This window comes from Portunus trituberculatus, chromosome 1 (assembly GCF_017591435.1).
Source record: "Portunus trituberculatus isolate SZX2019 chromosome 1, ASM1759143v1, whole genome shotgun sequence".
Classification (NCBI taxonomy): Eukaryota; Metazoa; Arthropoda; class Malacostraca; order Decapoda; family Portunidae; genus Portunus; species Portunus trituberculatus.
In genome coordinates, this window is record NC_059255.1 from 643825 (window position 1) to 658776 (window position 14952).

The following is a 14952-nucleotide window of genomic DNA, read 5'->3' on the forward strand; positions in this document are numbered from 1 at the left end:
CCCGATGCCAATCTTACCAGTTTAACCGGTGAACGTAACAATATATATATTTCTCTTAACTCTGTAAATAGATACGTATTTCTTTACTCCATTATATTTCTGTATGAACATTTCATATTTCCCTTTAATTGTCATTCCATATATAATGTTTCTCCATTCAATATCAGCAAAAACTCTCAGCAGCAGCAGCAGCAGCAACAGCAGTAACAGCAGCATCATTATCATCATTACTATCACACCATCATCATTACTATTATCACCATCATCATTAATATCATCACCATCATCTTATCAGCACTATGATGTTAATAAATACTATGAGTGTAAAGATATGAGAGAGAGAGAGAGAGAGAGAGAGAGAGAGAGAGAGAGAGAGAGAGAGAGAGAGAGAGAGAGAGAGAGAGAGAGAGAGAGAGAGAGAGAGAGAGAGAGAGATACTCGAGGACCACACCTCCGAAAAGTGATTAGCAGTGTCCGTGAGTGTTACACCAGTGCGAGGATATATACTAAGTGAAGGAATTCAGTGCTATAGTGGCTAAAACAGTGAATGAAGTTTGAAAACAGGAAACTGCACGTGGAAGTGCGGAAGCCTGTATCACACAGAGTGACCTTGACAAGGGATTAGCTTGACCTGACCGCGACCCTCCACCCCATTGTCAGCCAGTACTCCTTACCCCCACACGACACCTCCCTCTCTCTCCCAGCATTCCTGGCTCACATACCAAATGGCTCATCCAGGTATGGTGTCCGAATGTTTTGAACACCGCATCAAAAGACCCAATGGCATCAGTGGATATAGACCAGCTGTTTGGTGTGCAGTATGTGGCTGCAAAGAGTCACTACAGCCAGTGAAGGAATGCACTAAGGAAGGGTGTCCAAACATCTGTCACGTGAATTGTCTGGGCGTGGCAACAGAGTTCAGCTGTGGCAACACCGCACAGCTCCGTGATCTGGCGGGGATCAGCGACCCTGTGACTCCTTACTCAAGAAATCACCAGGCAAATACTGATCTCCAAACCCAGACAGACTCCGCCCCGCAACAAAGTGTAGAGGAGCCTCAGGACGACTTAGGAGACCTACAGAAGGAGGAACTGATGAAAATCGCCAGGAACCTTCAAAAGGAGCTCGCCTCAGCTGAGCTGCTACAGATCCGTCACGGCGGGTCTTGCTGACAAGCGGGTAGTGCTAGTAGAGGCAGTGTCTATAGTGGACACTCTCCTAGCCACCCTCGCTAGTGAGGGCCTGGTGCAACAGACAGTAGCGTGCACGGCTCGTCCTCATAAAATTGTGAGCGAAACAGGTGAGACTGTGACTGTGGGCTCAGGGGAGTGTGATTTCTTCTCTTCTCCTTCCCTTACATCCCCCCCTCTCTTCCTCACCCAACACCACTGTCCCTCTCTCTACCATCCCCAACCCGCCTACGCCTAACACCTCTGTCCTACTCCCTACCCTCTCCTCCCCACCTACACATTCCTCCCCACCCAACACCTCTGTTCAACTCCCTACCCTCCCCACCCCACCAACACCTTTCTCCCCACCCAACACCTCTGTCTCTTCCTCTACTATCCCCACCCCACCTACACCTTCCTCCCCGCCCAAAACCTCTATTCCTCTCCTACCCTCCTCCTCTGCCCAACTGAACCCTCCTTCATCCTCTACTCCTCCTACCCCTCCTACCTCACTCGACATTGCTGCACTACCTCACCCAACCCCCTCCTCTAACAACACACTACCTCCCAACTCCCAAACTCCCCTACCCAACCCACCCCAACCCCAACACACCCCAGAACCTCCTGTCCCGCCATACCCTGCATCAACGCTACAGCAAGGTGTGCCCCAAACAAGAGGGGAATATCCTGCCACCACACAAAGCAGCTCTGCTGGCAGGCAACACCGCCCTAAGCGAAAGAAGATGAGGAATACGGCCACAGGAAGGAACTCCGACTCCAGTGAATCATCATCCGAGCGTCAGCAGCAGCAGTCACGACAGGAGATGATTCAGGCGAGACAGCAGCAGACCAAGTGCCCTCAGTGCAAACGTCAGGGACACACTCGGGATCAGTGCCCAAGGCAGGTCTGTGATTACTGTCAAGGCCACCACCATTCCTCCGCCACCTGTAGGATCAGGATTGCGGACGTGAGACAGCAGGAGTTAGTGCAGGCAGTGAGGCAGAATGGTCAGGAAACACTAGTCGCCCTGAGAAGTGTTGCTTGGCAGCTTCCTCTGCTGAGACACACAAGGGCTCCACTCATGGCTCCTCACAGCTCCTCACCACCACAGTGGCCTGCAGCCACACCTGCCTTCCCAGCTCACTATGGCGCCGGACACCCCTACTACCTGGCGCCGCCACACTCCGCTCAACAGTGAACTGACGATAGTGTCGGCCAATGTGAGAGGGTTCCATACCAACATTGGGGAGCTCACTCACAGAGCCATAACCAGGAACAAGGCAGACATTGTATTCGTGTGCGAGACCTTCCTGGACGACAACATACCTCCAAGCTACGCCCGCGTCCGGGGTTACTCGCCCTGGATCAGAAAAGACCGCTCCACATGGGGAGGTGGCGTGGCCTTCTGTTATAAAGAGTGTGTTAACGTTCAGGTGGTAGAGTCTCCCACGAACATGCCCAGTGACCTGGAAATGCTATTTTGGAAAATAATAGACAGTGTGGGTAGAAGTGTACTGTGCATTGGCTGTTATCGTCCTCCTTCTCAAGGCGCAGCGATAACAGACTACCTCACAGAAAACCTGGACCTATTGTTGACGGCCAACCAGTGTGAGGGAGTGATAATTGTAGGTGACTTGAACCCACACACAGTGCACGCCTCATTTAACACGCTACTGGTGGTACATGACCTACATAATCATGTCACCTTCCCCACTCATGTCTCTGGGTCATGTCTTGACCCTGTGGTGACCGATCTTCCCCCCAGTGATGTTCAGTGTTCACCCTTGGACTTTATAGGCACCTCAGATCATGTAGCTGTCATCACCAAATTCCACTTCAGATGCCAACGTGAGGAGAACCTCTCCCGCACTCTGTGGAAGTGGGAAGCCACAGACTGGGGAGCCTTAAGGGAGGACCTGAGAAGGACGAACTGGGGAGCTGTTCTGAGTGGAGATGTCAACCAGCAGGTGAGGCAGTTCTCAGAGCTGCTATTCACCTTACAAGAGCGCTGGGTACCACACTCCTCTCACACCACCAAGCCCTCTGACCAGCCCTGGTTTGGACCTGCGTGCCGAGAAGCCTCTGACGACAAATACCGGGCATGGAAAGCCTACAAGAGGCATCCGAAAGAGGGCAACAAAAAACGTCACAGAGCAGCCTCCCTGAGAATGAGGCACACACAAGAGTGGGCCTCAGAGCAATGGAAGGAGGACCTCAGGAGGAAGCTCCATGGCGGACAGGTGGGCACGAAGAGGTGGTGGGGCATTGTGAAAGACCAGCAGGGTGAGGAGAGAGGCGCCAGCATCTCATCCCTCTTGCAGGAGGATGGCAGTCTGGCCCACTCAGCACATGAGAAGGCCAACCTCCTGGCGAAACACTTTGCTGGAAAAATGAGTGTGCCCGACCCTGAGAAGACACCACCAACGATGCCTCACACCATAAAGGACACACTTCTGGAAGTTAACCCGTATGTGGTCAATCACGTACAAGTACGTGAAATCGGAGGTTACTTCCTGTGGTCAATCACGTACAAGTACGTTCGTCACTTTCCCGCCTTCTACTACTACCAAATGCCTTCTGCTTACATGAATTATTTTTCTGTATGTGTCTAGCATATTTTAGCACGGCTTCCTGCCATTTGAACACGTGCGTGAGCCCTCCCCCCCCAACCCCCTCTCACTGCGCACGCGCTGCTGCTTCCCCGCGTCGGAGCGTCCCCATCCATCACTTGGCTATGAGTCACAATGGCAGGAACGCGTCACCGCTCTCTAACTTTCGCTGAGATTGATGAGTTGTTATGTCATAGATTATCATTTATAGTGTAAATAATGTGAAGGAAGCCAGAGGGTACTTGTAGTGTTAGACAAAAAAATATAATTATTTTGTAATAAAACTGCTTCATTTAAAAAAAATGGAAATTAACTATATATGAAAACATGCAACTGTCTTAGATAATAAGGACCCATAATACACTTACTTATCATAGATTATCATTTATAGCTCTTAAAAGGTCGGGAAACAACAAAAAATCAAGAAAAACAAAAATCGTACGTCTGGCAGCACCGCCCAGCGAGCCAAGTTTAAAGCCCCAGCGGGACATTTAAAAATGCCGATTTTGAACTTTAACTTATTTTTTTTTAGTTTTGTGATCATTTTCATACATATGGAACAATAAACAAAAAATTGATTTTTGGTGACCAGGATGAGTATATGTGATGTAAAGGTATGTTGACCTCTTATGGGTTAAAACGAGTGAATCCGAAGTAAGGAAAAAGAAGCTTCTAGAAGTGGATGAAAATAAGGTGACAGGGCCGGAAAATATAACCCCTCGCTTGCTCCGTCAGTGTGCTAATGAGCTGGCGCGACCACTCGCCTTACTGTTCACTCGGTGTCTCGAGTCCGGCACGTGGCCGGCAGCCTGGAAAACGAGCAATGTAGTGCCAGTTCACAAAAAAGGAGGCAAGAACCAGTGTAAAAACTATCGCCCTGTGTCCTTACTGTCGGTGCTCAGCAAGGTTCTGGAGGCTATTATAACCTCTAGGGTCACTGAGCACCTAGAGAAACACCATTTTCTGTGCGTCAGACCTACATCTGCTGCTTGCCACCCAATTGAGTGCTGCACTTGATCAGGGCAAGACCACAACCGTCGTGGCACTGGATATTGAAGGCGCTTTCGACCAGGTGTGGCACAAAGCCCTGATCACTAAAATTCGTGCAACTGGCATTGATGGTGCACTCCTGTCTCTGCTGGATGATTATCTCAGCAACAGACACCTGAGAGTGACTGTCAGCAGCCAGGAGTCAGAGGTGCAGCCCATCAAGGCAGGTGTACCACAGGGAAGTTGCCTCGGCCCTCTGCTGTGGAAAATCTACATCAACGACCTGCTGCACCTCATCCCCAGTGCAAGGGCTGATGATGTAACTCTGACTAAGAGTTACCAGGCAGAGGAGGAGCCTGAAGCAGCAAGGCAGCTGGAGGACAGGTTGAGCTGCATCGTGGCCTGGGGCAACACCTGGCAAGTTAAGTTCGCCCTACAGAAAACACAGCTGCTCCTCGTCTGAAGGTCACGCTCAGCCATGCGCATAAACTTCAACGGGGCAACACTTTCACCACAAGAGGAGGTAGAGGTGCTGGGGGTCACCTACGACCAAGGATTGACCTTCAGGACCCACATTGAGTGCCTTGCCAGGGCAGCCTCCAGGAAGCTCGCCTCACTCCGAAGAATGTCGTGGTTGCTGGATGGTGAGGGGCTAGAGCTGCTCTATAAAGCACAAGTAAGGTCCTCCCTGGAGTTCTCATGCCTTGAGTGGGGCGGCTCCGCCAGCAAACGTCTCACCCTCCTGGACAAAGTACAGAACCGAGCAGCAAGGCTTATCAGGGACACAGCTGGGCAGCAGCCACGACTCCACACCCTCCAGCATCGCCGTGACATGGCGGGACTCACGGTGATGTACAAAGTGCAGGTGGAAAGAGTGAGCCACATGCAGGAGCTTCATCTGCCTGCACGCTCCCCTCAGGTCACCACCCACATGGTCACCCAGACACCTGGTGAGCTCCTGTTGACCCGATGCAGGACATGGCATCACCAGAGACAATATATAAACTCGTGTGCAAGGAAATGGAACTCTCTTTTGGCCTCACAGGAGATAAACCTCAGTGACACAAACACTCAGACATTTAAAGTGCAAGTGAACCATTGGTTACTGAGGCAAGGGTGAATCATGTACAGTGAACGTAGTATATTCAAGTGTTATTACAATATAAGTTATTGTTGTACATACAGAATGTAATATACATCACCAGGGTCAGATTTTAAGATAGGTTGCACTAACCCTGTACCCTTTAGTCTGTAAAAACAACGTTCTTATGTAATGTAGAAGTTGTTTTCCCTGTACATTTGATCAGTATAAATGAAAAAAAAAAGAGAGAGAGAGAGAGAGAGAGAGAGAGAGAGAGAGAGAGAGAGAGAGAGAGAGAGAGAGAGAGAGAGAGAGGAGGGAGGGAGGAGGAGGAGGAGGGAGGGAGGAGGAGGGAGAGGGAGAGAGAGAGAGAGAGAGAGAGAGAGAGAGAGAGAGAGAGAGAGAGAGAGAGAGAGAGAGAGAGAGAGAGAGAGAGAGAGAGAGAGAGAGAGAGAGAGAGAGAGAGAGAGTGTGTCTGGAATGGGTGGACGGGCAGAGAAATTAATTCCTACAACCTGGAGATATTACAAAATCATCGACCTTCCATCTGGACTCCCTGTGCTACCTGTATATTTTAACATTCACTTCTGTGCTCACCAGAAGCTGAGGCAATAGTACTGCTCACCTATATTAAGTCTCTGGGGCCAATCTCTACTCTGTCAAATATTCAACTGCCTCAGAAACTTATAGTTTTAATGTTGTTGCTTTCTGGGTAAAGTGGTCAGGCCTTACATTCATTGGACATCAGAAACATAAACAATCTAAGATTCCAAAGTTTCCTTCAGGATAGGCAATCCACCGAAGACTTATCATTTAGCTGAACTTTGTTTAGTGTCTTATCCCCTTGGTAAACTCTCATGTGTTCACACAACTATTGTAGACTACTTAAACAGAACTAATTCTACTAGCAGGCCAAACACTTTTTTTTTCCTAACCACAAGACTCCCTTCTGTATGGCCTCTTAGGACATATTAAGACATTGGACTCAGGATATGGTAGTAGATGCTGTCATTGACTTCTCAATTTTTCCCCCCCACACTCCTCCAACAAGTCAGTCTCGTCCTGTAAGGTGAATTTGAAGTTGCCTCTTTCAAACTATTTTGTCCACGATCAACAGGGCCAGTGTTGTCTATTTTTCTTTTCTTTTTTTTAATGCAAGGGAAGCCGGCCAAGGGTAACAAAAAATCTTAAAAAATGCCCACTTGAATGCCAGTTCCCTTAAAGGTCAAAATAGAATTAGCAAAAAGTCTGAGACAAATTTCTTGAAACTCCCTCTCAAAAGTTAAGTCATAGGAAGATGGAAATACAGATGCATACCAAAGAAAGGTATAAATGATTGAGAGTACTGGTTAACTCTTGCGTTAGAGAGTTGGACAGAATAAGGATGAGAGGAAGAAAAAAACCTTGTGAAGCGAGGCCACAGGAAGAGGGGAGGCATGCAGTTAGTAGGATCAGAAGAGCAGTTACCAAGAAAATAGATATAAATGATAGCAAGGGATGCATCATTTTGGCAGAGAAAAAGAGGCTGAACACAATCAGAGGAGGGGGAGTTGAGATGAAAAGCTTTTGATTCCACCCTATCTAATAAAACTGTGTGAGCAGGAGTCCTCCAAACATGCAAAGAGTATTCTATATAAGGGCAGATGAGGCCCTTGTACAGTGTTAGCAGTTGGAGAGCCGAAAAAACTGGCAGAGACGCCTCAGAACGCCTGTTTTACAAGAGATGAGATGTAAAGTTTCTAATTTAGATTATGAGTAAAGGACAAACCGAGGATATTCAGAAGAAGAAGAGGGACAGTTGAGTATCATTGAAGAAGAGGGGATAGTTATCTGGAAGGTTGTGTCAAGCTGATAGATGGAGGAATTGAGTTTATGAGGCATTGAACACTACTATGTTTTCTCTGCCCCAATCAGAAATCTTAGAAAGGTCACAAGTCAGGCAATTTGTGGCATCTCTGCATGATCTGTTTACTTCCTGAAGGGTTGGTCATCTCTGAAAGGACATGGAAAGACATAGGGTGGTATCAACATCAGTCTATCAATGATAAAGCTTAAAGTTGTGGATCTACATTTTGAAACCCATATTAACAATTATGTTTTGTCTGCTACTTTACATTATGTACAATTGTATCTTTCTGTTGGTCTTGTTTCCGCTACCTATGTTTGGTACAAAGTGTCAAGTTCTATTACATGTTATTCAGCATTCAGGAAACTTTGTGTTTAATTTTTCCCCTTTGACTCTTGGAATTTTTTTAAAGTTTAACTTGTTGAGTCTTGAAGGTTGGAGAAACCAATTTAAAGCTCTCACTGAGTTCCTCAGTTTAAATTCCATGAAGTGAAATCGTAATATTAAAAAAGACCTTACCAAGTATGAAGTCTGATTGTGATTTCAAAAAAATTTGAACTGCATCACTTAGGTGTTAAATACCCTCCCTGCCCTACCCTATCCTATGGGGCTTTCTTTGGGGTTTTAAGCTTTGCTTACTGACAAATTTGGCAGCTTCCTCCAACCTTCTTTCTGAAGGACTGATGAGAGGTGTGCACGGAAGGCATCTCATTTAATACCTGAGTGATGCAGTTTAAATGTTAGTGAAAACACTATCAAACTTCATCTTTTGTAAGTACTTATTTAATCTTACATTTATGAGATAGGAGCAAAAAGACTTAGGAGTGTGAGTTACAGATAACATGTCACAGGACAAACATATCAACAAGATTACCAGGAAAGCTATAAATTTGTTGAGGAAAGTGTTTTGTATACTTGGGTTAAGGAAATTATGAGAAAAATAAGTTACAGCAATAATGCCTAGATGGGAGTATGCAGTAAAGGACACAAAAAAAAGCTTGAAAAAGTGCAGAGAGTGGCAATTAAGATGGTATTCAAACTTTGGGATCAGACTTATGAATGTGCAGGAGAGATGTGTGGTTTAACTTTCCAAATAGAAGCATTGAGCCATGGACACTGGAGGTGATAGTCTGTGCAAAAGACTTCCATTATTTCAAAGAAAAGTTGGTTAGGTGTAGATTTAGAGATGGGACAGCGCTAGCATAGCTCTTCTCCCGAATGTCACAACTAGGTAAATGCAATAGCAATAACACTGGTAGATTTATCATAGAGCTGGCAAATAGGTGGCTGTCAGCAATGAAACTTATCACTGATTTTCATCTGTTGTCATATTGTTTCTCCAAGCACTCCAAAAATGTATAAAATATCATAAACAGGACAAATCTTTTCACAGATCTTTTATCATAATTGGTCATTCCTAGTCAAATTTTGATTGATATAGTATTTCCTAACACTTTCTTAATTAGAATTTGTTTAATTTTGAACAAATCTGCTAGAACAGCCTACTTATCACCTGTCAAAAAAGACAATAGGGTTAAAAAGGTCTAACATGTACTTACCTGCAACAGTTCATCAACATCACTATCCATTGCTTCTGTAAGATCTTGAGATGAAACGTCAAAAAACCCTGATGGCTTTAATTTCATACCATTAAGAATAGATCTGAATTTTTTTCTGTCATCCGCAGTCAGACTTGGGATATTTCTGGCAATGACATCTGTCACCTGTATGAAAGAGATCAATGTGAGAAAAAACAAAATTTTAGTTTATCATTTCACTAAACATGCAAGACTTCAATGGTCATCATGGACTGAAATGCTCTTGCAAGCATCTGAAGGCAAAGAGTCAACATAGATTAAAAACTCAAGAGAAAAAATCCATTTAAACAAGAAAAATACCTTAATCTTTTCTTAATATACAAGACATTGGCCAAGGCAAAAATTAAATAAATAAAACATATTAAAAAAATGTTAACTGGTGTTAGTTCAAAAGAAAAGTCAAAAGGAACATCCAAATTGGAGTACATGTGTCTTGCAGGCATGGCCATGATTATGATTACTAATCAAAAATCATAAGTCAGGCTGTGATTACATAATCATAATCAAATCATAATAAAAAGCATTAAATTTGTTTAGTCATAATCAAAATTTACTCTGCAGTGATAATCATAATCAATTCATAATCAAATATTTTTTTATAACAATCATTGGTTAAAATGTGATTATTGTGATAATTTATTTGTAATTTCCATGAAACACTTCACTTTCAAGTCAAAGTATGTTTTGAAAGCATTGGCATGATCTCATGTTTTTACTTGCATGCTCTTCTACCATGATGAAGGGGAAGCTGGGGTGAAGTGGACCAGTGGTGCAATATGGACCACTGGCTCTCCCACCAAAACCAATGATACGAAATGTCAAACAGCAGCTGCAATATCTGTTGGTATCTTAACGAAAATTGCCCATCAGCTTTGGTACTGAAAGGAAACCTTATTTCAACTGAAGGGATCAAAGTTGAGACTTTTGTAATACTTGAAATTTATATGTAGTTTTATCATGTTTTGTTGTGATGATAATTTCTAAAAAACAGTGGTAATATTGCTAAAATAAGCAAGGCTGGTGTGAGAAATGAGAACACCTAGCCACAGGGCTACATTATATTATTTAAACATGTTGTCCGAGTATCAATCGTGGAACTGGCTACAACTGCGCGTATTTACCTAGTTGTTTACCTAGTTGTGACATATAGAGAAAGACCCACACTAGGCTTGTGCTGTCCTGCCTCCCGATCCGTTTCTATCAAAATTTTGCTTAAATTTCTGTATGGTCTTTGCACACAATGTTTCATCAAGTTTGTTCCATGTTGCTATACATCTAGGAGGAAAGCTACATTTCTTTGTCTCTTTTGCAATCACTCATTTTCAGTTTCCTTCCATATCCTTTGGTGCTTTTCATATGAAGTTTGATGAGATCAGCTCAGTACAGTCTGTCTATCTTTTCCATACAGTTTATTATCTTATACAAAGTTATTATATATTCTCTTTCCCATCTAGTTTTCAAAGATGGTAGTCCTATTTCCTCCAGTCTTTCCTTTATCTTTGGCACCAATTTTATACCTGTCCTTTGGATTCTTTCAAATTTTTTTATATTCTTTTGCATATGTGGAGACCACACCACTGCTGGATATTCAAGTCTGGTTCTTATCATACTGAAGTTATGATTTTTTTCACTGTACTCTTATCCATGTAATTAAATGCCACCATGATATTTGTTAGTGTCTTATATGTTCTAGTAAATAACCCATTTATGTATCTTCCTGGCATCAGGATGTTTTGTATAATTAATGAAGTACATGAGACTTACCATAGGTCAGTTGAAATGTGCTTCAGATTTTACGATGCAAACCACCACTGCTAGAAGGGAGCATTCACATGAGATATGCCACGTTGCCATGCACCAGCAGACTTCAAAGAAAGGAGAAGCACCCACATGCACAAGAAATACAGAGTAACGCCTGTCGTAAAAGTCAGCCAACCTATTGACCGTACAAAGGGCGGGAGCGGAGGGCACGTGAATGCTCCCTTCTAGCAGTGGTGGTTTGCATTGTAAAATCTGAAGCACATTTCAGCTGACCTATGGGAAGTCTCATGTACTTCATTAATTTTCCTTCAGCAAACCACCTAACTGCTAGAGGGAGCATCACATGAGATTTTAAAGCCATGTGGGGGTTCTCCTTAACCAAATAAGCACATCCATCTCCAAATAGAAAAGAACTGAGAAATATAAACCCCAATTTCATTCTAAATTGAAAAATCATTCTTATTACAAATAATACCAAATAATATATAAATGAATCACAACATAACCAACCTGGTTACAAATTATGAATTATGGAGATAACAGCAAAACTTAATTATGCAAGTTCAAGTACTGCCCTTTGAAAAGGATCTGTGACCTGGGAAATTTCATTATTATAATGTCTGGCAAAGGTGGTCTCCTGCATCCAACCTGCCTTTGCCAGGATAGTGTGAATAGGTACATTTAGGGCCTTTGCCTTAGACCCTGAGGCAGAGCGAACACTGCCAGCCGTGTGTTTTTTGGTATTGATACCACAATCCGTCAGCATAGTCTTTATCCACCTTGCCAGTGTCCTTGGAAATGCCACCATGTGGTTTAATGAAACTGATAAGGAGTTTCCCATGATCATGACCAGAGGTCTTTCTCAAATTTTCAGTTCTCAAAAGATATTCCTTCAAAGTTTGTACAACACAAAGTCGAGAATCCTGATCATAAGCAAAAAATTTTACCATTTGAACATTAAATTCTAGACGGCACTCTTTTAAGTTTCCTCCTAACCAAAGAGTGATACAGGAGTCATCTATCCAAGCCTCCTTACATAACAATAAATGTAAAGTTTGAACCCGTGCAGCTTGTGTCAAAGCCATCAGCATCACCAGCTTGAGAGTCAATTCCTTCAGAGAAAGTTCACTTAACTGGTTCATGGTCCGGAGCTTCATCAACACAGGCTGTACATCCCAGGTTTCTGCATATCTGGGGCAAGATGGTCTTAAGTTAAATATACCACGCAAGAACCTGTTTATAAGTGGACGAGTCCCAGCTCTGCATCCCTCTAAAATAATGCCTAGTGCAGACAGAGCTCCCCTGGCCGTGTTAACGAAGTCATATCCCAACCCTCCGTGAAAAGTTTCTGACAGAAAATTCAAAACATCAGCTACAGAGGGAGTAGGGGGATTGACGTGCCATCTATTACAAAATAGCGACCATCTGTTAATATGTGTTCTGTATTGGCGTGCAGTACCTGATTTCCACGAGGCCATGACAATGTCCGTACCCTCTCTAGATACGCCTCGCTCTCTGAGCTGATGCCTGACAAGAGACAAGCCATCAGTTTGGTGTGTCGCAAGATTGGGTGTACCTCTTTTGACGACGGATGCTGCAAGACATTCACTTTCTGATTTATGATCCTCGTTTCGTTGACCAGCATCCGCATAAGGAGACTCATCCACGGTTGAGATGCCCAGAGAGGAACAATGAGCCACCCCTTCGCTTTCTCTACCTTCATTTTCTGAAGACATCTAGTGATGAGAGAAAAGAGGGGAAAATATAAATCAAGTCAAATTTAGCCCAATTTAGGGTAAAAGCATCAATGTGTCTGGGTCTGGATGCCAGGAACATAAATAGTCCAATTGCTTATTAATTCTAGATGCAAATAAGTCAATGGAAGGAGTCCCAAAGATTAAGCACAACTTGCTAAAAATCTTAGAATTAAGCTGCCATTCATGCCGATCATTAAAGTTCCGTGATGCTGCATCTGCTAATACATTATTCCTACCCGGAATGTGAGCACAAGTAAGCCAGATCCCATTTGCAATACACCAGTTCCAAATATCAATGCAAATCACATTACACATAATAGACTTAGTTCCACCCATCTCATTAACATAGCTACTTGCAGTGGTGTTATTGCACAACACTTTGACATGGCAGCCCTTTAGGAAGTGTGCAAAGGATTGTAGGGTGAACAGGATGGCCTTAAGTTCTTAGGCATTAATGTGTAATTGTTGTTTTTCAGGCGTCCATTTTTCATTGGTAGAGTGTTCTAGAAAGCAACCACCCCAGCCTAAATCAGAAGCATCCATAAAGATCTCAACATTTGCAGCTTCCCGGAAAATTTTTGTCCTGAGTACCTATTTCAGCAATCCACCAGTTCAGCTCATGTTTCATTGCATCCGAAATCACCATCTATTTGTCAAAATCTCCTTTTTGTGATTTTAATGCCTTAATTTTTTCCCTTTCTAATGTCCTATAATGAAGTTTGCCCAATTCCACTGCTGGGATAGCAGCCACCAGTAGCCCAATTACACGTGCTACCTCTCTGATTTTCACTTTGGTCTTACTTACCAAAGAAGAGCAATGTCTCACTATCTTCTCTACTCTGCGAGGGGGAAGGGTGACGTTCATGGCCATTGAATCTATGATGTTACCAAGATACTCAATACGTGTGGTAGGTACCATGACAGACTTATCCACATTAATGCAGAAACCAACCGATTGGAGGAGCTCCACTGTGTCTTTCAAACAAGCATAACACCCCTCTACAGATTTACTACACATAAGCGTGTCATCAATAAAAGAAGTGATGGTGTGGCCTTTGAACCGCAATGCTGAAAAAAATGGCTTCATAAGTTTAGTAAAAATACGAGGACCCTCTGAAATGCCATTATCCAGACAAGTGAATTGATAAATTTTACCTGACCATTTGAAGCAAAGATATCTCTGTTGTTCTTCAGCAATTTATACTGAGTAATAGGCATGCGTAAGGTCTACTGAAGCCATAAGATCACCTCTACTAACTAACCTGATCGCCTCTTCAAAATTTTCCATTTTAAAATGTTTGTATGCCATGAATTTGTTCAATTTTTCCAAATTGATCACCAGTCTGTAACCCGTTTGCTTCCTCAAGAAAACGGGTGAAATAATCTGGTGATCCTGTCTGTGAGTCTCTTTCATAACCTTTAGACTTAACAACTTCTCAATCTCCATACTCAAGATAACTTTCTCCTCAACTCCAAATCAGTATTCTACTTCCTAAGAGAATAAATGTCCTATTTTATCTTCATCTATCTCAAGATGACAATGTTGAACAGTGTCTAGGATGAAGGGGTCACTGGTAAGTTTACACCACTCGTCAACAAACTTGTGAAGCTGCCCTGCTTCAAATTCCTGTCTTACCTGGATTACTGCCGGGGGCTGTTGAGTCCCCGGCCTCTCCAGTTTTTTGAAGACGAGTGTCTCCTTGGAGAAAAGGATCACTGGTCCCCTCTGGTGCCAGCTTTGCATTGCCCGTAAGGTTTAAACCGTGAAGACAGGCCCCGGAAACCAGACTTGCCAAAGAAGCTCTGTTGCCTGGTTCCACCAAACTTCCCAAAACCTGGTGACCAATAATGGAAAGGCTTTTTGTTGGAGATTTTGTTCTTCAGCCTCTCAGCTTCATCAATCTGCTTGGCAGCCTGCTAAAGATCGTCCCCAAATAATAAACCCGTCATGGGTGCCTTATCATAACACAAGTGTGAGTACTTTTGATTAATCTCACGCTTGATGATGTGCCGCCTGGTTAGGTTAGTGCGGAGGTTGGCATTCCCAGTAATGCCAAAGCGCCATTGAGCATAGCTACCTCCTGACCAATAACAGGGTTCCCGTCCTCCAAGGCCAACTTATCCAGCACAGACAGAGACT

The 14952-nt window shown here is 43.7% G+C and overlaps 1 protein-coding gene across 1 annotated transcript in view; it reads right to left on the minus strand.

The window, feature by feature from the left end:
- LOC123507197 overlaps positions 1-14952 on the minus strand; it is a 336550-nt gene that overhangs the window by 240603 nt on the left and 80995 nt on the right. The window contains exon 4 of the mRNA XM_045259927.1: positions 9256-9420. Coding sequence (XP_045115862.1) covers positions 9256-9420 — 165 coding nt within the window. The remainder of the gene's footprint in view (positions 1-9255; positions 9421-14952) is intronic.